This window comes from Molossus molossus, unplaced genomic scaffold (genome assembly GCF_014108415.1).
Source record: "Molossus molossus isolate mMolMol1 unplaced genomic scaffold, mMolMol1.p scaffold_m16_p_1, whole genome shotgun sequence".
Taxonomy (NCBI): Eukaryota; Metazoa; Chordata; class Mammalia; order Chiroptera; family Molossidae; genus Molossus; species Molossus molossus.
Window position 1 is genome coordinate 13,549,828 of NW_023425344.1, and position 23,499 is coordinate 13,573,326.

The window sequence follows — 23,499 nt, forward strand, 5'->3', positions numbered from 1 at the left end:
ATTTTTTAGATAGAGAGGAAGGGAGAGGGAGAGAGAGATAGAAACATCAATGAGAGAGAAACATGGACTGGCTGCTTCCTGCAGGGCCCCCATCAGGTATTGAGCCTGCAACCAGGACATGTGCCCTGACTAGGAATAGAACCTGTGACCTCTTGGTGCATGGGATGATGCTCAACCCACTGAGTCACACCGGCCAGGCTTATTTCTTTATTTTTAAGATGAAGATAAGCTAGGTGCTGCTAAGGCAGACATAGGAGATGCTAAGAGTGAGGAAGAGGACAAGGAGGTGTAAAAAATCTTGAAGAAGCTGGACCAGAGGTTAATAAAGTGAAAGTAGCTAAAAATAGGAAATTATTTTCTTTTTCTTTTAAAAAAGCATTAAGTTAAGCATGCATTGTGCTAGATATTGAGTATAAAAAAGAGATGGAGACACTTCCGTCTGGTGGGGAAGATAGGTAAATACATTATAATGATTTTAAAAGTTAAGTAAGATAGACTTGTCCGCAAGGTTCACAGAACATTAGAAAAATTATAGCATCCATTCGTTCATTTCATTTATTCAGAGAGCATTTCCGGAGTCCTCATTACATTGCTTGAAGCAGCCTAGTGAAGGTACTTGGGTAGCAATTCGGGTAGCAAGGATGGAGCTACAGAGTAGGGAGAGATTACACTGCTTGGGGGGGCGGGGGGGTTCAGACAATGTCAATTGTATTGTTAGGTGTTACCCGAGCAAAGAGTTAAGGTTGACAATGGAAGAAAATTCTAGAAAAGAATAAAGTGGATAAGTCAGAAAGAGTTTGGGCTTTTGTGATATCCCAAATTGATTTTGGTGAAATCGCAAGGGGGCACATATTTTCCTGCATCATCAGTTTTATTAAAAGTATCTGTAGTACAAAAGCACAAGCTTTTCATTATTACACTATGGATATATTATGTAGTTGATGCAATAGCATATGAATTAGTAAGATATGACAGGAAACGAAATTCCACAGCGGAGCAGGAAGATGGCTTTGGCTCTCTCCGCTGCAGACGCTGGGGCTGGAGTTCATGATCCTCATCTCTCAGACGACAGCTAGAATCTAGGGCAAGATACCTGGAGAACATCGAACATTTTAATTGTGCCAGAGAAGTGAGGGTTAGGTGCACGGACTGGGGAGAGCCTGTGACGCAGGAAACCAGGAGCCTGCGCTTTCTCCTCTGCTCCCTGGACTTCTCCTTCCCAAAAGATCCTCCACCAGGTGTCCTTTTGTCACCAGACCGCGCGCCCAGCTCAGGAACTGCCTTTTTCACTGCAGGCGTCCAGTTGCTAGGGCAACCTCTTCCGCGGGCGCGTCTGCAGCCTCCCTGTTATTGGCTTAGAAGGCGTAACGTGCGTCTGACGTCAATGCGCGGCGCCGCTAGATCCGGAGCCCGCGCGAATCCTCGCTGTCCCCAAGCTTCGGCGGCGAGCTGCTGCGCCCACGGCTGTTGACCGAGGCGCCGCTGGTCGAAAGCCCCGTCTGGGGTGGCGGCTGGTGTGTGGGTCGAGGCGGGAGAGAGGCGCGGTAGGAACGCGTCCCCGGAGCCGTGGGCTGCGGGTGCGGGGATCCCGTGGCGCCGCCCGCGCTCTGTGGGCCTAGCTGGCTTGCTCTCTGGCCTGTTGCTAGGGCCGCCGGACTCCGTTGCTAAGGACCCTGGTGATGCTGTGAGCCTAGAGCGCGTCCTTTGAGCCTAGGGCTCGGACTTTGGCTCATAATAGCCTTCGGTCGCCTTAATTGAAACCGGCCGCTTTTCCCTCCACCCCCAACCCCCTTTAAAACTCTGATTTTCTCCATCTCCTCCTCCCCCAACGTGCCCTCCTCGTTTCCGACTTTGACAACACCCGGCCCAGAAAGGGTCTTAGGTATTTAGAAATGTATGGTATTGGAGAGGGAGAAGCTAAGGAAATGGAAATAGAAGTTTAAGACCGTTAATACTGGCCCTTTGGTTTACTTTATGGTAAAAGGGTGTTGAGATAGGTGGATGTTGGGCTCTGTCGCTGTACTTTGGAATTTGAAGGAACTTTAGAGATGAAACATGGCTGTTTTAGTGGGGAGCCTGTTACACTTTTGGAACGTTCTAAACACCGGATTAGAGGAAATAAGGTAGCGTCTGCCCCTGAGAATTCAGCAAGCAGTTTCGTTTGGTGGTCTCAAAGCAGGGTGAGATGTGCATATAGAGAAGGAGACAGGATTTATGAGCTCTCCAAAACAATGAAAGGAAGATATGCTTTCCAGGCATTGACACAGATGCCTACAGACCCCTGTGGATGACTGGCAGCAGCCAAGGAAACAGAAGGAAGCAGTGCAGAAATTAGAGTGCATGAAGTGAACATTTGAGAAACAGATGGGGAAAGGCTGCATGAACTTGGGATTGCAGCTAGGTCTAGAAATACCAGCAGGCAGTGGGGGATATGAGTCTGGGTGTGTATGGTGGAGGATTCCTTGGTAGAGATATAAGTTTAGAAGTACTTTGGTGAGGCAGGAAATCATGGGCTATGAACTAGACCCCTTTCATTAACAGAAAAGGAAGTATGAAGATGGAGAGGTGAACCACCATTTGCTGGTGAGGAACTTGATATGCAATCTTATTTATTCAACAGCAGCCTTAATAGGCTTGGTTTACCTCTCTCCCTTTTAATAGATTAGTAAATAGAAGCTTAGGGAGGTTAAATAATCTGCCTCAAGTCATAAACCTCATAATTGGCAGAGATGAGATGCAAACTCAGATCAGAGCCCAGAGCTCTTTCTACCTCATCACACCAGGGTGAACACATGTGTAGGGTTGAGTGTAGGAAGCAAAGGGAAAGGAAACAGCAGTGATCAAGTGTTTCCGCTTGAAAGACCAGAAAACTGGTGGTACTTTGAATTATCAAGGGATGGAAAACTCAATGTGTGTGATAAACTCTGTTTTGGTCAAGTACAGTTTAAAGGAACTTATGGTGCGTTCAGTGCAAGAATTCATTATGTCACTGGAAAAGTAGGACTTGATATGCAGATGTTGACATTTGGAACTTTGGAAATATAGAGGCCAGAAAAGATAGAGATGTGCCAACCACTCCTTTCAAAAATCTAGTTCATGTTTTCTGCATATAACCAGAGGATTGCAATTGAGTATCTAATAGTGTATTTTGATAATTTGAATGAAAAAAAAAGTTTGCTTTTATACATTATATTTTCTTATAGCTGGTTTTTAATTTGCTGTTACTGACATTATTGAAATTGATCTAATTTTATATTTTCTCACTAGTCTTTTCAGGTGTTTTGCTCCATAGCATACCTTTTTTTGGTGTGTCTTTTATGGTATTTCCCACTCTATGCTCTTTTGCCCTTTATATTTTTAGTGAATATCTCTCCTCAAAAAATTTTGAAATCACGTTTCATGGAACTGCAGAAGTGAAGGTGAAGCAATGCAGAAATCAGAGTGCCATGGAGACACACAGTTGAGAAACAGAGTGACAGGTACACAGCACTGCTTTTTCAATGAAGAGGCGATCTTTATTAATGACACACTCCGTTATGCACATGGATGCGGGGTGAGCTTTATCGTTTTCACCTCGTTTTTGTTGATTTTCTGTTTCTTCCCCCAGGTAATTATAATCAAAGGACATCACCAAGTCCACAAATAAAGCATAGGACTACAGTTCAGCGAAGCAAATCCTCACCTTCAACCAACTCTCCAGATTCTGCAAGAAAAGTTCATCCTCGACCAAGTGATAAACTTAACCCTAAAACAATTAACCCGGTAGGTACGAAAGAGATTCCTAACTCAGTAGGCTTTTCTAAGTAATATGTACTTAGCACACTATCGAACCATCTGAATTCTGTCTTAAATCTCTTTTGTTAGTTTTGAGGTAGCGATGAAGGAAGGGCGTAGGGTAATGATGATGAAGAATAGAGATGATGTGGAAGTGCGTGCAGGTGAGAAGGTGTGAAGTAGTAGATATTAACCAGTTTGGGCATATCTTGTCTCTGTGGATGAGTATTGTAGAATATAAAATAAATTGCATCTCAGCTTTATTTTATATTCACTATGGTTATTTGACTTCCTAATATTAGTAAATAAACTTGTGTTTAATCGCTGTAGGATGAATTACATGCCTCCATAGTTGCATAAAGGTCTTTAACCTTATTTATTTATTTATTTTTATCCTCACCCGAGGACATTTTTCCATTTTTTGTTCAGATAGAGTGGGAGGGAGAGAGAGGAAGAGAGAGAAACATCGACTTGAAAGGGACACATCGAGTGGTTACCACCCGCAGGACCCAGCCAGGGCCAGGGACAAACTGCAACCGAGGTACGCGCCCTTAGCGGGAACCAAACCCAGGTCTCTCTGGACCGCAGGCCGACGCTCTAATCACTGAGCCAAACCAGCCAGGGCAAGCTCTTTAACCTTATTTCTATGATTTATAAATTTGCTACACCAAAAATCCTAAGTACAGTACTAGCCTCCTTATGCCTTTTCACAGCAGTTTAATCAGATTTAACAAACATGAAATTTAAGCACATGTTGTATGTAGATTAGTGAATTATCCAAAAGTGAACACATCTATGCAACAATACCAGATGGTGTGCGGCCCAACCTTGCACAGGGTACGGTGATAGTGGTTTCAGCACTTGAAAGGGTTATGAGAATAGCTGATAACTCTGATTTTGATGGCAGGTGAAATATGGCAGATATTTTAGTAAGTACACAAGAACTATCTAAGGACGCAGGACATTATCTGACTTAGAAAAGAAAAACGAAAAATAGTTTGCGTATCTATGTTTCCTTGCTTCTTTTTGTAACCTACACAATGTCAAGGAAATTGAAATTCTAAAGAATGCCCTGATATCTTGCTGTTTCTTCCTTTTTCCATATCTAATTGAGGGAATTTGCAGCCCTGATTTGTCTTAATTTTTTATCTAATATAAGCAACACTTTTTTAGTTAACTTTTTTATCTGATATGATTCTTACTTGAAAACAATTTTTAAAATATATTTTTCTTAAAAGGAATTATAACCTGATGAATGAAATATTACTATTGCCGTGAATTATTACACAGAACATGAATTTGGCTTTGCAAGTCTTTTATTATGTTTTATTTTATTGAAATTTCATATATGTATTTTTATTCAAAACATGTTTTTCAAGAGGGAAAGGACTAATTCTAAACATATGCTTTTTAAAGAAATTTTTTTATTCTTCATTTATTTTCAGATAGCATGTGAGGGAGGGAGAGAGAGGGAGAGAAAGAGAGAGAGATATTGATGTAAGAGACACATTGATTAGCTGCCTCCCGCACGACCCTGACCAAGGTATGTGCCCTTACTGGAATTGAACCTATGACTCTTTTGGTCAGAGGGCCGATGCGCTAACCTCTGAGCCAAACTGGAAGGGCAAAACATATGCTTTTAAGTATATTTTTGAATTACTGCATCTGATTAAAAAATTTTTTAGCTGGTTATATACATTAAGTTTTTATTTTGTAATTTAAACAACTGTGTTTCTTTAAATTATATTGAAAATACCATGTCATAAAATATTACTTTTTATGCCTTTAAGTCGCTGGTCAATTACATTGAAACTGTCTATGTGTGATTGTTTAACTGCTGTGATTGATCATCTCTTAAATTGCCTTTGAGAGTAGATCCAGAATTAATCTAGTCTTAAGATAATAATGCGTGGCAAAACTGAAAGCAGCAAAGTTATATATCTAAGCAGACACATCTGGGCACATATTTGTGAGAGTTGTGCTCTAGCTCCATCTGTCACCCAATGCAAACTTGATTTTATGGAGGCATAAAGCCACTTTGGGAAATGACAGGTTCTCTGACCATCCAGACCATCTATACTTAGCTGGAGGAGAAGTAGGAAATGTGCTGAAGGCTAAAAATAAAAATATGTTTCCTCACTGAACACCTCTTCTCCATTCATCTCTAACCTTAGAAGGTTACAGTAGGGAGGGAGTTAGAAAGAAGGGATTTTATTATATTTATTATGATATTTACATTTATCTATATATGACTTCAGGCACCTTCGAGCCTTCTGAAACAAGTTAGGGGTGAAAGGAAATACACAAAGTGTGTGTGTGGTTGTGTATTCGGTCCTGAGAGGACGGATGCATTTCCTCAGTGGTATTGCTAAGTTGAGTGATACACTGGAAAGTTGAAAGTTGCTTGAAAGTCAGGGTGTGTGTTTGCCTGTGACCTGAGCAGGATTAAAATTGATTAGCTATCACAGAATGGAGGTGAGAGTAATATTTATTGTATTCATGTATTGTTTTATTTCAGTTTGGTGAACAGTCACGAGCCCCTTCCGCGTTTGCAGCTGTTTACTCTAAAGGTGGTATTCCTTGCAGGTAAAATCAATGCAAGTTATAACTCGCCATGTTATTCAAAATAATTGAGTAGAATCAATACATTATTCAGTTTAAATGGATTGAAAGTTTTATTTACGAGGTTGTTGAGATAAAGGTGACTTACACTTTGGGGTTCTTGGATTGGTATCGATCCTGAGACATAGTTGGAGAAAATAATTTTAATTCCAAAATAGAATTGCTAAATAGATCTATAGTAAACCACCAAATAATGTAAGAAATTGAACTGGTTTCTAAAACAATTTAAACATTCTCTGGCTTGAACAAGTTGCAAATAATCCAATTTTGTTTATAAACTGAAAGTTGACAATTGAATGAAATTATTTTATTTTTATTTTTTTGGACTTATATTTTAAAAATTTCAAAATTATTATTTGTTGAAATTATATTTCTTTTTTTTTTTTTTTTATCCTCACCTGAGGACATTTTTGCATTTATCTTCAGATAGAGCGGGAGAGAGAGAGGGAGGAAGAGAGAGAGAGAAACATCGACTGGTCGCCACCCATACGACCCCAGCCAGGGCCAGGGACAAACTGCAACCGAGGTATGTGCCCTTAGTGGGAACTGAACCTGGGACTTTCCGGTCTGCGGGCCAACTCTCTAACCGCTGAGCTAAACCGGCCAGGGCGAAATTATATTTCTTAATCGGTACATACATGTCTTTTTTTTTTTCATTGCTTGTTTTTGATATAATTCCTGCCACCTTTCTGGAGAGAGATCAAAACTATTTTATTTATTTGTATATTTTTTAAATTATTTTTGTTACAGATGTTTCTCCTTTTTCCCCCACTGATCCCCCCCTCCTTCTCCCTCCCCATCCTGTCCCCAGCTTTGTCGTCCATGTCTGTGTCCATTGCTCATGCATACATGCATATAAGTTCTGTGGTTTATCTCTCCCCCCCACCCCCTCTTCTGGGGATTGTCAGTCTATACTCCACTTCCAAGTCTCTGGGACTACCCCATTCCTCAGACTGTTCATTATATTCCACAAATAAGTGAGATCATATGATACTTGTCTTTCTCTGTTTGGCTTGTTTCGCTTAGGATAATACTTTCCATGTCCCTCCATGTCGTCTCAAAGGATAAGAGATCTTTCTTTCTTACAGCTGCATAGTACTCCATTGTGTATATGTACTTCAGCATTTTTATCCATTCACCTACTGATGGACATTTGGGCTGTTTCCAGATCTTAGCTATTGTAAATAGTGCTGCTACAAACATGGGGGTACATATATTCTTTCTGTTTGGTGTTTCAGGCTTCTTAGGGTATATTCCTAGAAGTAGGATCACTGGGTCAAATGGCAGTTCAATTTTTAATTTTTTGATGTACCACCATATTTTTTCCCATAGTGGCTGCACCAGTCTGCATTCACACCCACGCCAGTGTACTAGAGTCCCCTTTTCTCCACACCCTCGCCAACACTTGTTTGATGATTTGTTGATGGCGGGCATTCTGACAGGTGTGAGGTGATACCTCATTGTTGTTTTAATTTGCATCTCTCTGATGATTAGTGATGTTGAGCATTTCTTCATGTCTCTTAGCCATTTGTATGTCCTGTTTGGAGAGGGGACTATTTAGTTCCTCTGCCCATTTCTTAATTGGGTTCTTTGTCTTCCTTTTGTTCAGTTGTATGAGCACTCTATATATTTTGTAAATTAACCCCTTATCTGATGTATTGTTGCAATTATGCTCTCCCATACAGTGGGTTGCCTTTCCATTTTGGTGGTTGTTTCTTTTGCTGTGCAGCAGCTTTTTAGTTTGATGTAGTCCCATGTGTTCCTTTTCTCCTTTGTTTCTGTTGCCTTAGGTGATGTATCACTGAAAATTCTGCTGCGTATGATGTCTGAAATTTTGTTGCCTACATTTTCTTCTAGGATTTTTATGGATTCATGAGTCATATGTAAGTCTTTTATTCGTTTTGAGTTTATTCTTGTGTATGGTGTAAGTTGATGGTCTAGTTTCATTTTTTTGCATGTAGCTGTCCAATTTTCCCAACACCATTTATTAAAGAGGCTGTCTTTACTCCATTGTATGCTCTTGCCACCTTTGTCAAATATTAATTGAGCATATTTCCTTCCTTGGGTCCATTTCTGGGTTCTCTATTCTGTTCCATTGATCTATATGTCTTTTCTTGTGCCAGTACCCAGCCGTTTTGATTACAGCGACTTTGTAGTATAACCTGAAATCTGGTAATGTGATCCCTCCAACTTTGTTCTTCTTTTTCAAGATTGTTGTGGCTATTCGGGGTCTTTTTTGCTTCCATATGAACTTTTGAAGTATTTGTTCTAGTTCTGTGAAGTATGTCCTTGGTATTTTGATGGGGATTGCATTGGATCTATAGATTGCTTTGGGTAGTATGGACATTTTAATGATGTTAATTCTTCCAATCCATGAACAAGGTATGTGCTTCCACTTTTTTATGTCTTCCTCTATTTCTTTTTTCAATGACCTGTAGTTTTCTGCAAATAGGTTCTTTATTTTTTTAGTTAAGTTTATTCCTAGGTACCTTAATTTTTTGCTGCGATGGTAAATGGGATTTTTTTTAGTTTCTCTTTCTGTGAGTTCATCATTGGTGTATAAGAATGCCATCGATTTCTTGATGTTAATTTTGTATCCTGCTGCTTTGCCAAATTCATTTATTAAGTTTAGTAAATTTTTGATGGAGTCTTTGGGGTTTTCTACATATAGTATCATGTCATCTGTGAATAATGACAGTTTCACTTCCTCCTTTCCAATTTGGATCCCTTTCATTTTTTCTTCCTGTCTGATTGCTGTGGCTAAGACTTCCAGTACTATGTTAAATAAGAGTGGCAAATGTGGGCATCCTTTGTCTTGTTCCTATTCTTTTTTTTTTTTTTTTTTTTTTTTTATCCTCACCCGAGGACATTTTTTATTCAGATAGAGTGGGAGGGAAAGAGAGGGAGGGAGAGAGAGAAACATCGACGCGAAAGGGACACATCGAGCGGCTGCCACCCGCACAACCCAACCAGGGCCGGGGACAAACGGCAACTGAGGTACGTGCCTTTAGTGGGAACCGAACCCGGGTCTCTCCAGACCGCAGACCAACACTTTAACCACTGAGCAAAACCGGCCAGGGCTTGTTCTTATTCTTAAGGGAAATGCTTTTAGTTTTTGCCCATTGAGTATGATGTTGGCTGTAGGTCTTACATATATGGCCTTTATTATGTCGAGATATGATCCCTTTATTCCCAGATTGCTGAGCATTTTTATCAGAAATGGGTGCTGGATTTTGTCCAGTGCTTTTTCAGTGTCTATTGATATGATCATATGATTATTATCTTTCATTTTGTTTATGTGGTGTATCACATTTATTGATTTGTGAATATTGTACCATCCTTGCATCCCTGGGATGAATCCCACTTGGTCATGGTGAATAATTTTTTGATGTAGTGCTGGATTCGATTTGCTAGTATTTTGTTCAGGATTTTGTCATCTATATTCATCAGGGATATTGGCCTGTAGTTTTCTTTCTTTGTAGTGTCTTTTTCTGGTTTTGGAATTAGAATTATGCTGGCCTCATAAAATGAGTTTGGAAGTATTCCGTCTTCTTGAATTTTTTAAAATAGTTTTGAGGACAATGGGTATTAGTTCTTCTTTGAATGTTAGGTAAAATTCCCCCGTGAAGCTATCCCGGCCCGGGCTTTTGTTTGCTGGGAGAGTCCTGATTACATCTTCAATTTTTGTTGTTGTTATTGGTCTGTTCAAATTTTTTATCTCTTCCTGGTTCAGTTTTGGGAGACTATGTGTTTCTGCAAATTTGTCCATTTTGCTTAGATTGTCGAATTTGTTGCCATATAATTGTTCATAATATTTGTTAACAATCCTTTGTATTTATGTGGTGTTAGTTATTACTTCTCTTTCATTTCTGATTTTGTGTTTGGGTTCTCTCTGTTTCTTGGTGAGTCTAGCTAAGGTTCCATCAATCTTGTTTATCTTTTCAAAGAACCAGCTCCTTGGTTCATTGATTCTTTGGATTGTTTTTTTGGTCTCCATGTCATTTATTTCTGCAATGATCTTTACTATTTACTTCCTTCCTTCTTCTTGCTCTGGGTTTTTTTTTTTTTGCTTTCTAGTTCTTTAAGTTGTGAGATTAGATAGTCTAATAGAGACTTTTCTTGTTTCTTGAGATAGGCCTATAGTACTATGAACGTCCCTCTCAGAACTGCTTTCGCTGCATCCCGTAAATTTTGTGTTGTTGTGTGTTCATTTTCATTGGTTTCCAGGAAGTTTTTAATTTCTTCCTTGATCTCCATGGTAACCCATTCATTGTTCAATAACATGCTATTTAGCCTCCATGTGTTCAAATGTCTTTGCTGTTCTTATTGCAATTGATTTCTAGTTTCATGCCATTGTGATCTGAGAAGATGATTTCAATCTTCTTGAACTTGTAGAGATTTAGTTTGTGCCCTAACATGTGGTCTGTCTTTGAGAATGTCCCATGTGCACTTGAGAAGAATGTGAATTCTGCAGTTTTGGGGTGTAATTCTTTATAGATATCTATGAAATCCATTTGATTTAGCACTTCATTTAGAGTCCGTATTTCCTTGTTAATTTTTTGTCTAGATAATCTATCCAGTGATGTCAGTGGGCTGTTGAAGTCCCCTGCCATGATTGTATTGCTGTTGATTTCTCCTTTGAAGTCCTCCAGAAGATTTTTAATATGTATTGGTGCTCCTATACTGGGTGCATATATGTTTACCAAGGTTATATATTCCTGTTGGATAGACCTTTTCAATATTATGTAGTGGCCTTCTTTGTCCCAAGTAATGGCCTTCATTTTGAAATATACACTATCAGATATGACTATTGCTACCCAGCTTGTTTTTGCTTTCCGTTTGCTTGGAAGATTTTTTTTCCATCCCTTCACTTTTAACCTATGTGAGTCTTTTGTTGTGAGGTAGGTTTCTTGTAAACAACATATATGTGAGTCATGCTCTCTTATTCAGTCAGCTACTCTGTGTCTTTTTATCAGAGCATTCAAACCATTCACATTTAAGGTGATAATTGATACATACTTATTTATTGTCATTTTTGTTTAGTGGATTCTATTTTTCTTCCTATTTATTATACTAATTACAATAGTCCTTTCAGCATATGTTGCAGTGCTGGTTCGGTGTTAATATATTCCCATAGCCTTTTTTTGTCTGGGAAGCTCTTTATTTGACCTTCTATTTTGAATGATAGCCTTGCTGGATAGAGTAGTCTTGGATTCAGATCCTTGTTCTTCATGACCTTGATTACCTCATGCCACTCCCTTCTGGCCTGTAGTGTTTCTGTTTAGAAGTCAGCTGAGATCCTTATGGGGTTTACTTTGTAGGTAACCTGTTGCTTATCTCTTGCTGCCTTTAGGATTCTCTCTTTGTCTTTAATTTTTGGCATTTCATTGACTATGTGTCTTGGTGTGGGCCTGTTTGGGTTCTTCTTATTTGGGGTTCTCTGTGCTTCTTGAACTTGAATACCTTCTTCCTTCACCAAGTTAGGAAAGTTTTCTGTCACTGTTTCTTCAAATATATTCTCTAACCCTTGCCTATTTTCTTCATCTTCGGGGACTACTATGATGCGAATGTTGTTACATTTCCAGTTGTCCCACAGTTCTCTTAAGCTATCTTCCTGTTTTTTAATTGTTTTTTTCTTTTGGTTTTCTGATTGGTTGATTTTTTTCTACCCTGTCTCCTAATTCATTGATCAGGTCCTGAGCTTACTCTACTCTGCTGGTTAGTTCTTCCAGTGTGTTCTTTATTTCTGCTATGTCATTCTCCATTTCCTCCCGGTTGGTTTTCAATGTTTCTCTATCTTTACTCATGGTGCTGATGTCCTCACTCATGCTGTTGAGCTTCCTCAAGATCATGGCTCTGAACTTTACCTCCGATAATTTGCTTAATTGCATTTCATTGATCTCATCTTCGATAGAGTTCTCTTGTTCTTTCATTTGGGATTTGTTTCTTTGTTTCACCATTTTGGCTATCTCAGTGGGTTTTGGAGCCTGCCAAATTTTCCCTGTGGGTGTTGGTGTTCTGCTGTTTGTGGCTCCCTCTACTCTGTTTGGATGAGCCTGGGTGGGCCCACGTTAAACAGCTGCCCAGGGGGGCTCAACTCCTGCTCAGCTTTTGCTATAGTTTTTGCAGGTGGGTCTCAGCTGCTAGTCTGTGCTTCTGTTGCCTGGGATGGATGTCTGCTCCCCAGCCTCTGTTGCTGGGGGTATATCTCGACTCTGATCGGGCTGCTACTGCGGCGGATGGTGCTGGGCTTCCAGCTGTCTGCTGCTTCCATGACCAGCACCTTGGCAGCTCCACTACTGTGCACTGGTCTGTGTTGACACAGAGTGTCCACTGATCCGATGGTGCCAGGTGCACTGGTGGGCTCAGGTTGCTGGGCCTTAGCCGCTCCCACTGCCTCCTCCCAGGGAAGACCCGAGATCTTCCAAAATGGTAGGACCTCCCGGTGGAGCAGGGAAAAGTGCCCTGAAGGGCTGCTTACCGAGGTAGCTGCTGCTCCGTCCACAGCACAGGGACCTTCTGCTCCGCGGCTCTGCACTGCTCGGGTTTGGTCATCCACCTTCACGTCCACTCACACTCTCTCACACACTCACCCTCCCTCCAGTCCTACCCGCCGTCTTCTCATCTGTGATCGAGATCAAAACTATTTTAAAGAAAGCGATATAGATTACTAACAGATTTTTAAGACTTTACTCTCAAGAAACATTTGTTTCTTCTAAGAATATCCAGTTTTAGCCTATTCTAGTTGATAGAAAATTTTATTTTCATTGTGGAAAGAATAATCACAGCATCCTTTTTTTTGCCTAATATTTAAGAAATATTGTTTTTAATGGTATTTTCAGATTTGGAGGACTATCATTGAAAAATAAGATCAATAAACATTCTTCAGTTTATTGTTGTTATTGTTAGTTTATATTTATATTCTGAATTAAAGCTCTGTTCTTAGTCCTCCTTTTCCCACCCAGAGTAATTTATTGTTGCTAAAAATGTAAAACAATGTTACTGAGGCCTCTTGACTCACTAATGAAGGAGTCAAGAAATTGAGAACATTTGGGGATGATAAAGAAGTTCACTGTTAGGATTGTGTGGTGATGGTTCAATGTGTATATTCATGTATCAGAACTTATCACCTTGTGGCCCTGGCCGGGTCCTAGGTTAGGGTGTCATCCCGACACACCAAGGTTGCAGGTTTCATCCCTGGTCAGGGCACATGCAGAAACAACCAATTAATGCATACATAAGTGGAACAACAAATTGATGTGTGTCTGTGTGTCTGTCTGTCTGTCTCTCCTTCCCTCCCTCAACAAATCAATAAATAAAATTAAAAAAAAAAACTTACCACATTGTACACTTTAAATAAGTGCAGTTTATTACATGTGAGTTATACCTCATTTTAAAAAGGAAGCAGCCGCAACTTTTATTCAAGGGGCTACCACTTTGTTACCCCGCATGGGCTCATCAGTTTTCTTTTTTTCTAACGGATAAAACCTGGCTTGACTTAATGTCATTCATGTTGGGGTTCAATTATCTATATCTGAAAAACAGTGCTTATTATAAAATAAATTACTGAGTTGTTGTTTTTTTTGTTTTTAAATAATTTTTTTTCTTTATTGAATTTAGAGAGAAAGGAAGGGAGAGGGAGCTAGAGATAGAAACATCAATGAGAGAGAACATCAATTAGCTGCCTCCTGCATGCCCCCCACTGGGGATCAGGCCCACAACCTGGGCATGTGCCCTGGACGGAAATCAAACCAGTAACCTCTTGATGCAAGGTCAATGTTTAACCACTGAGCCACACCGACCAGGCTAAATTATTGTTTTTAATGATCACATTTGTTCCTTTTTTTTTTTTTTCAGTAGATTATTTTGTTATAATTATGACTGAACCGTATCAACTGTAACATTTACATTGAGACCCACAGGTAGCAGCATGCTTGAGCTCCAAAGCTGTAGGCTTAGCAAATGCATGGTGGTTTAGTTTTGCCAACAAACAATTTTGCTGTAAGGGTAGGAGTTTGTAGGATTATGTAATGTAATGTAATTGATGTCTTTGAATTATGGTTTGAAGTCATGGTTTTCCTGCATGTTATGAAATAATACTAATATGGTTATGTTCTACAAAGAGTATGTGTATGTTAGATAATCATTGCTTAATATATAATTCTATTGTTCTTGTTACTTTCACTGGTGTTTATATTTTAGATTGGTCCATGGTTCAGTAAAGCACAGACTGCAGTGGGACTCTCCTCCTGAGCATCTTTCATTTGATCCTCTTCTTATTACTTTAGCTGAGGTAAATCAATACTCCATCTCTCCTAAGTGTTTATGGGAAAAGGGCTTTTAAAGTTGCAATAAATGTTATTTTGTAACTCGACAGTAAATCTTATTCTTTACTTTTGAAATAAGAGCCAAACAATAGGCATTAAAACACTACGCATTCTTCTTAGGAACTAAATATAATTGACGTATGATTATTAGAAACTAATAATCAGCTTTATAAACATGAGATTAATCTACACATGGATTTGTAGATAAGTGGTTGAAATATTCACACTTAACTCAAAATATGAAAGTGTAGTAATGTGGAGGAAGATCTTTATGAAACTAGTCAAAGCAAGACAACATCAGTGGTTCAGATTTAAACCACATCCGGTAACGGTGAGTACGTGGTCTCTCTGTACAGCTGGTCCTGTTCAACACTGTTTCTCGGGAAACCGATATTAACTACCTATTGTTTTTCTGTAACATTCTCCAGGATTTTGCATACTTGTACATTTTAAGTAGAACACGCCGGAGGTGTTTTTATAGAAGATTAAAAAAACAACCTTGGATAGGTTCCTTTATAATATTTAACATTTGTGCCAGGAAAACACGTTGTAAAATCATGGTAAAGGTCAAAGGTCCAGTAATTCTGCATTCATAAAGTGGTGTTCATAAACACATTCTAGACTAATTTGTGGTGCTCTCAGGCAGTGTTTAGGAATACACACTTGTATTTACTATCCTAGTGAATTTTTCTCTTCCTTTTTCTCCTTTTTATTTACCTTTCTTTTCCCTCCTTCCCCCCTTTTGTTTTTCTCCCTTTCTTTCCTTTTTTAAAATTCTCTATATTTATTTTTTGTCTTTTTTCCCCTGTTTCTTTCATTTTTTAAATTATTTTTCTTTTTCTCCTTTCTTCTTTCTCTCCTTTCAGTGGATAGAGATCCTTTCTGTCCATGTATGTCTTTCATTCCACAGTTTCTCTGTTTCATTAAAATTGTAGTTACTGAAATTATAGATCATGATCAGGAAAAAAATAAAATTTGATTTTTACTTACATTAGCAAGTATTCAATTTTTCTTATTAACATAATCAAATGTGTAGTGAATCATGTGGATTCTTTTTGTTTTGATTTGGTCTTTGGCAGGGTCTGAGAGAGACTAAACATCCATACACCTTTGTTTCGAAGGAGGGTTTTAGAGAATTACTTTTGGTCCGAGATGCTCCTGAGAAAGCTGTGCCTGTGCTTCCTAGACTGATCCCTGTGCTGAAGGCAGCTCTGGTATGTGCTTTATTCTTTGGACTTTCTGTTGTACATTTAGGATATTTATCGTCTTTTCTCCCAAATTACGTGCACATTAGCTTTTCACCTGCGACTTTGATGCGTGTGCAGAATTAGGTCGCTATTCTTCAGGGCCAGACTTACTGAAAACACCTTTAAGAGGATGTGCTAAAGGTAAGATGCGACATTTTGACTAATTAGAGTAATGAACCGCAAAGCAGTCTTTCCGCGTGCTGTGATGTATCTTAGTTAATGTTTCAGTCAGGCTGAAAATTTGTATGTTGCTTCTACATATCTCTCATTAAAGGTTATTTTTAAAATTCTAGGTTTGGTTGATTATCTTCTAATTTGGAATATTCAGTCTTAGTTCTTTCCCACGGCTTGCCTTTTCTCTTAACCCATCCTTTTTTTCTTTTTCTCTTCCTTCCCTTTCTATCCCTGTACCCGCGACCAACCAATGCTCCATAGTCCCATTCGGATGATGACGTGTTTGAAAGAGGATTGAATGCCCTGGTACAGTTAAGTGTTGTCGTCGGTCCTTCTCTAAATGACCATCTGAAACATCTGCTTACAAGTGTGAGTACTGACAAGATTAGAGAGTGGGGAATATGCATTATGCACTGTCTGTATCTCTTCATGTTGTCATGGCTCAAAATGATTCAGTACCTCAAAAAAAAAGAAATCATCCTAACCAAAATCATCCTTGTGGCTCATACACATCTTACAGAGGACAGTGTGCTCCTTAAATATTTTTAGTGGAAAGCACCTACATGAGCAGAGTTTGGGTTGCAGTGAGAAGTAAGCAAAGTTGAATGCGCACAAATTAATGAACAGTGTAATGGTATCATGCCCACGTTGATTAGCTGTGAATTATAAGGACAGCTTATTCACCCTCTTGTGTAACTATATGTTGCCACTGCCATGTTTTTTGTTTTTTTAATCCTTACCCGAGGACATTTTTCCATTTTTTGTTCAGATAGAGTGGGGGGAGAGAGAGGAAGAGAGAGAGAGAGAAACATTGACGTGAAAGGGACACATTGAGTGGCTGCCACCCGCACGACCAACCAGGGCCGGGGACAAACTGCAACCGAGGTACATGCCCTTAGCGGGAACCGAACCCGGGTCTCTCTGTACCACAGGCCGACGCTCCAACCGCTGAGCCAAACAGGCCAGGGTGCCACTGCCATGTTTTTTATCTTTTATTCTTTTTGATTTTTATTGTAAGTATTTTAGTGAGTCTGTATATAGCACTCAGGATGAGATGTTTTCCTGTTGCATGTAGTTTAATTCTTATCACAAATATACACAGGACAGTGCAGTTCAGGAAGTCCCCAAGACCACCCTTAGGTGGAGCAGTTTGCTGATTGTTCTCATGTTGCTTAGAAAATGTTGTTCACTGTTAGCTCATTACAGTGGAGGGACAGACTACTTCAGAGAGGGGAGGTGTGTGGAGCAGGGTCCAGGCCGGCGGGGGTGGCGCTGCTCTCCCTGGGGAGTGGTGCAGGCGGTGCTTGCTTTCCCAGCGAGGGTGTGTGGCCACGTGCCTGGAGTATTGCCAGGGACTCTCACCCGAGCCTCGGTGTCCAGGTTCTCCCTGGGGGTCTGTCACACAGGCATGATTGACTGCCAGCGTGGCTGACCTTAGTCTCCAGTCTCTCCCTAAGTAGAGCTGATACCTTGTCGCCACCACAAATCACATTGTAGTCACAGACTATCTGATGGGACCCATGGCTTCCAGGGAAACAGGCACTCTTACCTGGCAGGACATTCGAAGGGCTTAGAGGTTACCATTCAGGAGCCAGGGCCAAGGCCAACCCTTTCCTTAGGCAGTTAACCCTTTACTGTGTGCACTGGCACAAAGATTCAAGTCCTGGTTGAGATAACCCACAGCGAGGATGTCTCTGCATCTTTCTCCGGTTCAGAGCTGAGGCACGTGTGTTGATTATAGTTCCATTGTGTTTTCTTGGACCTACCACCTGGGAGATCCTAGAACTGTATTTTTAACTTCTTCCTCTTCAGAAAGACTAGTGCACCCAACAATCCACCCGGCTAAGCCTAAGTAGAGGTGCTGGTAAATCTATCACAATTGCTATGCTGAGGTTAGGAATAGTGGGAGATGAATTCCCACTAGGTATCTGGTGGGAGAAGACAGAATAGACCAGACTGGAAGTCGAGCAGCGACCAGCATCTTTGCTTTCTGAACAGCCTCCCACTCCTGGCCATCAGTGCAGAGAGAAAAGGCCAGATTAACAACTAAAGTATATACTTAAAAAAATAATTCTTTCAGGTCAGTGGCATTAATCTTTGGTGACAGTGCCCCCCAGAGCTGTGCCTTTTGAAAGACGAGGACTGACTGCAAGGCCTTTTGCCTTTCCGGGGGTCGGCGCCCAGGGAACCTTCGTGTCCCAGTGGTGTTCCATAGAGGAGGGCCTTGCAAATCGGCATGGGGGGCTTGGTTCCTGGTCTGCTCGTGCACACCGGGAGGCTGGCACCTCTGAGGGTCCACCGGGTGTTGTCCTGCTCCCTCCTTACCCCACTTACCCCACTGCCACTCCTTTGAGCTAGAAAGGCTTCATTTTCATGTTTTGTAGATTGCTGTGTTACACGAAAGGGTTCCTCTTCTAGAAAAGGACTTTCACAACCAGTTACTGAGCCTATATATGTACCTTCTCATTTGCAAAAGAAGTCATATCCTTCTGAGCTTCAGCGGGGAGACTACCCGCTGACCTAGGGCAGTGATTCTCAGACTTGGAGGAAATCAGTCACCTGGAATCTTGCTAACAATGCAGAACCTGGGCCTTTGCCCTGAGATTCTGGTCAGTAAGTATGGTGAGGGACCTGAGAATTATTCTTTTTGAGTGAGTATCTCAGGTAATTCTTACGGTGATGGTTCAGGGCCTTCAGGCCCCTGCTCCAGACTAAGACAGTCCAAAGAAAACCTAAGATCTGTCGGAGGCAGGCACTTTTTTCTTGTCATTCCTCAGGGCCTGTCCCATCCTTTAGAGTGGCTTTCTCATATTTTCAGTCTGTGGGAGTCTCTTCAGACCCTCCCTAACCTTCTATGACGTGGCTGAAGGGACCTGCTACTCAGTGCTCCGTGGCGCGAAGGACTGCTGGGTTCCTTCCGTGCCTGCGAAGAGGAAACACCGGCACCTCTGTGGGACGGGTGTCCTCTAAGTGTTTGGTCAATGACCAGTTCTTTCCGGGTCCATTTGTGTTCCCAGAAAGTGGAGCCGCGGAAGTGCTGCTGGGCGGCGAGCTGCACTGTGCTCTCTTCTGCACTGTGCTCTCTCCCTGCGCCGCCTGCAGCCGCTCGGGCTCACCCAGGCCCTGCTGTCCTGTGCTTCCAGGCAGATTCCTGTCCCTGCTCCCGAGTAACTCATGTAACTGCTGTCTTCTTTGTTGTCTCTTCCTATTCTTACTATCGGAAACACGTGTTTTGGAGGCTTGGCTTTCCATCATAGTTCTCCAAATGCCCTTGCAAATTACAAAATGGGAAAATATGCAGTTGCATAGAAAACTTACTCTGGGTGCCTCACTATAGCAGATTTTGTGGGATGGGTATTATTTGAAATAACTAAATTAATTTATTTTTCCCCCAACAAATAGAGTGGCATCTATTTCAATGAGATATTTCCTAAAAGAAGACCTGCAGTCTAAACAAATTAAGTGGTGTTTGTGTACCTGTTACACAATAAAGACTTAATGACATTATTTCTAATTAGCCTGTTTTTTAGTGATGTTTTACTTACTGTGGATATTACTACTTTTTCAAATCATTTTATTCCCTCAATCTTATTTTTAAAGCTTTTCAAGAGACTAAGGGACAAGAAGTTCAAAGAGCCCATCACCAAAGCGTTACAGAAGCTAGAGCAGCATGGTGGAAGTGTAAGTGACAGTCCTCCTTAATCATAGTTGTTTCTACCTTCAGTCATATTGCAAAATTGACTCTGTAGCCTGTTACCTCATTTCAGCCACAAGTGAGCATTTGGAGTTGATATTCCTCTTTCCATGTGAGAGCTCTGAGTTCCTGAGTTCCTAGGTCACACAGTTGTAAGCGCTGGGATTCGGCCCCGGGTGGTGTGAACACGGCCTGGCCACGTTCACTGCGCTCACCGCGTGCACTGCGGCAGGGCCGCTTCACAGGTGCTTTCCTTTATTTTGGATGTTTTTGCTTCGACCATTTAAAAGTTCAAAAACAGCAGGATTAATGTAGAGAGCGCATTGAAGAAAGTAATTTTCCTTTAATTTGCCATCTTTTCTGTCTAAAAAATTTATAATTTGCCTGTAATCAAAGATTGAAATGAGATTTCCAGATGGCTTTGACCTTTGGCAGTGCGTGCGTGCTTGAACAGGAGCATGTGTGTGCGTGCGCAGAGGGGTGCCGGTGACTATTCTAACTTGCAAGCAGGTGCGAAGACGCTAGGGGATTTCATTAGTATCTGTGTGGCGTCAGATAACTAGGCTGAGTTTTCATCGTTTGAAAGAAAGGTTCAGATAACCTAGTCTTGGAAATACTTCTGTAAAGCAGTGTTCCCATCCTATGTTTAGTCAGATCTTAATGATAGAGTTGCATATGATTATCTTAACATTGCAGAATTTAGTTTCATTCTAGGTACATTCAAAAGGAATTAATTATAACAAAATTTGTATGATCATATAGTTTTAAAACAGCAGATGTTTTAGTTTAAGCTTTGCCTAAATTACCCAATTTGACCAATTTCACTGACTTTTTAAATTGAAGATATCCTTTGCATGATGAATGCCTCAAATAAAGTTTAGGAGGAGGAAGTAATTTCCAAGGCTACTAGGTCATGGGTTTCTTTGTTTTGTGTGGGCCTCAGGCAGATGGTTAACATTCAGACACCTTGTGGTGAGGTACAAGACCATCCCCTAGCCAATCCAGTGTCCCTCAGCAGAAAGGACCTTCTTCCTTGCAAATGTGCTTGCTGCTCTGAGAATTGGAATGGAACATGAATTCCCTGTGAAATGCAAGTAAATAGATGCTTAATAATGATGGCACAGCTTTTCAATCTGAAACTCTTCCCAGGCGGTTTTCAAACGTCCTGTGGACTGGTCTGGGGAACGGGGCAAGCAGAGAGGGGCAGGCCCGGTATGTTAGTCTGCACAGGTGTGCCTGCAGAGGAGGGGCCCGTTGGTGCATCAAATTTAGAAATAGCACAGTGAGATTTGGATGGGGGGATACCAAGGGTGTAGTTGACCAGTCCAGGGTCTCAGAGATAGCTAGCAAGGCAGTTCCTCTTTTGCAACTCAGTCTCAGAATTTAAAACAAATGAAATCAATATTCTGTTGCAATTACATCAGTTATTATTTCATACCATATCATTACATATCAAAGATTTTCCCTTGGCTTAATTATTATTGCGCTTGCTTTGGATACTTTGTAGTCCTTCATGAAATTAATGAATGCTCTTTTTTTCCCTTCTAAAACTTAAACATTTGTTTTTCTTTCTCTTTCTTTAAATATTTAGAGAGGAAACATTAAAAAAGAATCTTCTCAGTGTCGTAGTTTCTCATTTCTTAGGACCTGCATGTCTCACAGTGATGGAAAGACTCAACTTCTGGGGAAACAAAAATATCAGTTACAGACAGTTACAGTGTTATTTTCTTATAACTAATCAGTTCACAACTGGCCTTAAATTGAGATTGGTTCAATCTTGATTTGTTTTTCTGTCTTTTTTCTAAGTGATAGCACATTTGTCTTAGGTACATACTTAACACACACCCCAGTGTTTGTTGAGCACGTGGGAGCGTATTAGGTGCCCAGTATTTTATTGAGTACTTTTAAGACATTACTCATTTAATTTTTACTACAACCCTTAGAGAGAGGTTTTAATGTCATCTCCCTTTAAAGATCTGGAAACTGACGCCCAGAGACACACTTAGCCCGAGATTTGACAGGGAAGTGACCGGCAGAAGCTGGATTCGAGTACTGGTAGTCTGGTTCCTAACCACTTCTGTAGTTAAATATTTTTTAAAAACAGTCAGAGATAACCCATATTTTATTTAACTCAGAAAAAGGTTTTACTTCTCATGTCATCATTCTACTCTTCTCCCATTTTGTTTACTTGGTTTGAGTTTTGGATACTTTTTAAGCATGCTTTTGCAAACGTATTATCTATTCGGGGGACCTGCATAAACTAACAAGGCTTATTTTGTTCTTTTTCTTTTTTCTGTTGACAGGAATGCCTTATCATCATCAAAGCTAAAATTCCAACGTATTGCTCCATATGTTGTTGAAGGAGGGCGCCAACAAAAATCTTCTTCCTACCTGGTGACAGGTGTTAAATCTGGAGACTTATGGAACCTTTTCAGATTCATTTTAGTTTATCCTTTTGTAAATCACAGCCACCATTTATTATTTACTGGTCTAAGATGAATATACACAATTCCACTGAATCATAGTAAGTCAGTCAACAACAAAAGAGAGTGGTTAATAATGGAAAGCTTTAAAAAAGTTCTATAATAGGACAGTTTTGTGGGGGTTTATTTTTCATATGTCTAGGGTTTGTGTGAACAAGTATTACTGGGTTTATAGTAGAAGTATTTGTATTTATTTTCTAATGTCTTTTATTTATAACATCCTTTTGCAATTAGTTTATAGTAATACACTTATTTCTAGACATTTTGCCATTTCCGAATTTTATATTAAGGCAAGGGAAATTTAAAATAGTGGACATTTGTGAATTCACTGTTAATTATTGTTTGTATGTGTTTTATAATGTAAAATGCTTGGGAAAATTTCTTTCCAGAGTATTGTAGGATAACATTTTTTTTAATGTGTAAATTCTTTTATAAATATATTGGTTTATTACACCTAAACTTTAGGTGTTAATTGCATTTAAGGATATGTTATTTTTGTATCTCATAGTCTGAGTTCAGTACATGGAGAGATTCAGAAAAGAATATGTTAAAACTCTTATATGTATGCATTGATTTTGTTGTGCTTGCTTATGTTGAACAATTAAGTTTAAAAGGCTTTTGAAATTTACAGGCATCGTCTGATGAGTATTGATGTAGTAGAAGCTGTCTCTGAAGCATTCTACCGGAGAGAGGAGAAGAGAAATAGAAAACAAGAATAAGACCTTTCACCTTAAAGGCAAGAAGAGAGCCCATAGAAACTCAATAGTCACACCACATCCAAGCAGACCTTGGGGGTCATTCACACAGGGGCAGCAATATCATATTCCAGGAGCGTCAGAGAAAACCCTTCTGTGCACCTTCCGTCCGGTCCTGGAGCGGCCTCTTTGCAGTCTCTCTAACTAGTCTTACTGCTGTAATTGGAAAGGGTGCAAGTAACTTCCGAAGCGTCATAGTTGCAGAAATGCTCGTCCTCCTCCAGATCTTCTGTGCTTCCCGTCTGGACTCTTTCCTCAGGTCTCATTTGTCACATCCTCAGGTCCTGTTAGCTGCACGCCCCCGGCCTTGCTTTTACTTTTCCTCGCCGCGCTCGGCACCACCCAAGGCAAACAGATCTACAACCCAGGAAACGCCCTAAGCGAAAATACTCTTAATCTAGCAATTATAAAATTTGTTGGAAT

The 23,499-nt window shown here is 40.3% G+C and overlaps 1 protein-coding gene across 2 annotated transcripts; it reads left to right on the forward strand.

The window, feature by feature from the left end:
• The first annotated feature begins 1,456 nt into the window (after positions 1-1,456).
• PACRGL (parkin coregulated like) lies at positions 1,457-23,465 on the forward strand. Of its 2 annotated transcripts, none has more exons than XM_036273455.1 (10): positions 1,457-1,514; positions 3,362-3,479; positions 3,608-3,762; positions 6,293-6,360; positions 14,599-14,689; positions 15,803-15,937; positions 16,406-16,513; positions 19,745-19,825; positions 22,142-22,362; positions 22,953-23,465. In XM_036273455.1, the coding sequence occupies exons 2-9, from the start codon at positions 3,428-3,430 to the stop codon at positions 22,196-22,198; spliced, it is 747 nt and encodes a 248-aa protein (XP_036129348.1). In that variant the 5' UTR covers positions 1,457-1,514; positions 3,362-3,427; the 3' UTR covers positions 22,199-22,362; positions 22,953-23,465. The 2 variants fall into 2 exon arrangements, with proteins under 2 accessions (XP_036129348.1, XP_036129338.1); XM_036273445.1 differs by having other exon boundaries at positions 1,512-1,544.
• The last annotated feature ends 34 nt before the right edge of the window (positions 23,466-23,499 follow it).

Coding starts and splice junctions, on each gene's coding strand:
- PACRGL (XM_036273455.1), top strand. CDS start 3,428: ATGCAGAAATCAGAGTGCCATGGAGACACACAGTTGAGAAACAGAGTG. Junction 3,763..6,292: donor ACCCTAAAACAATTAACCCG/GTAGGTACGAAA, acceptor GTTTTATTTCAG/TTTGGTGAACAGTCACGAGC. Junction 16,514..19,744: donor TGAAACATCTGCTTACAAGT/GTGAGTACTGAC, acceptor TTATTTTTAAAG/CTTTTCAAGAGACTAAGGGA.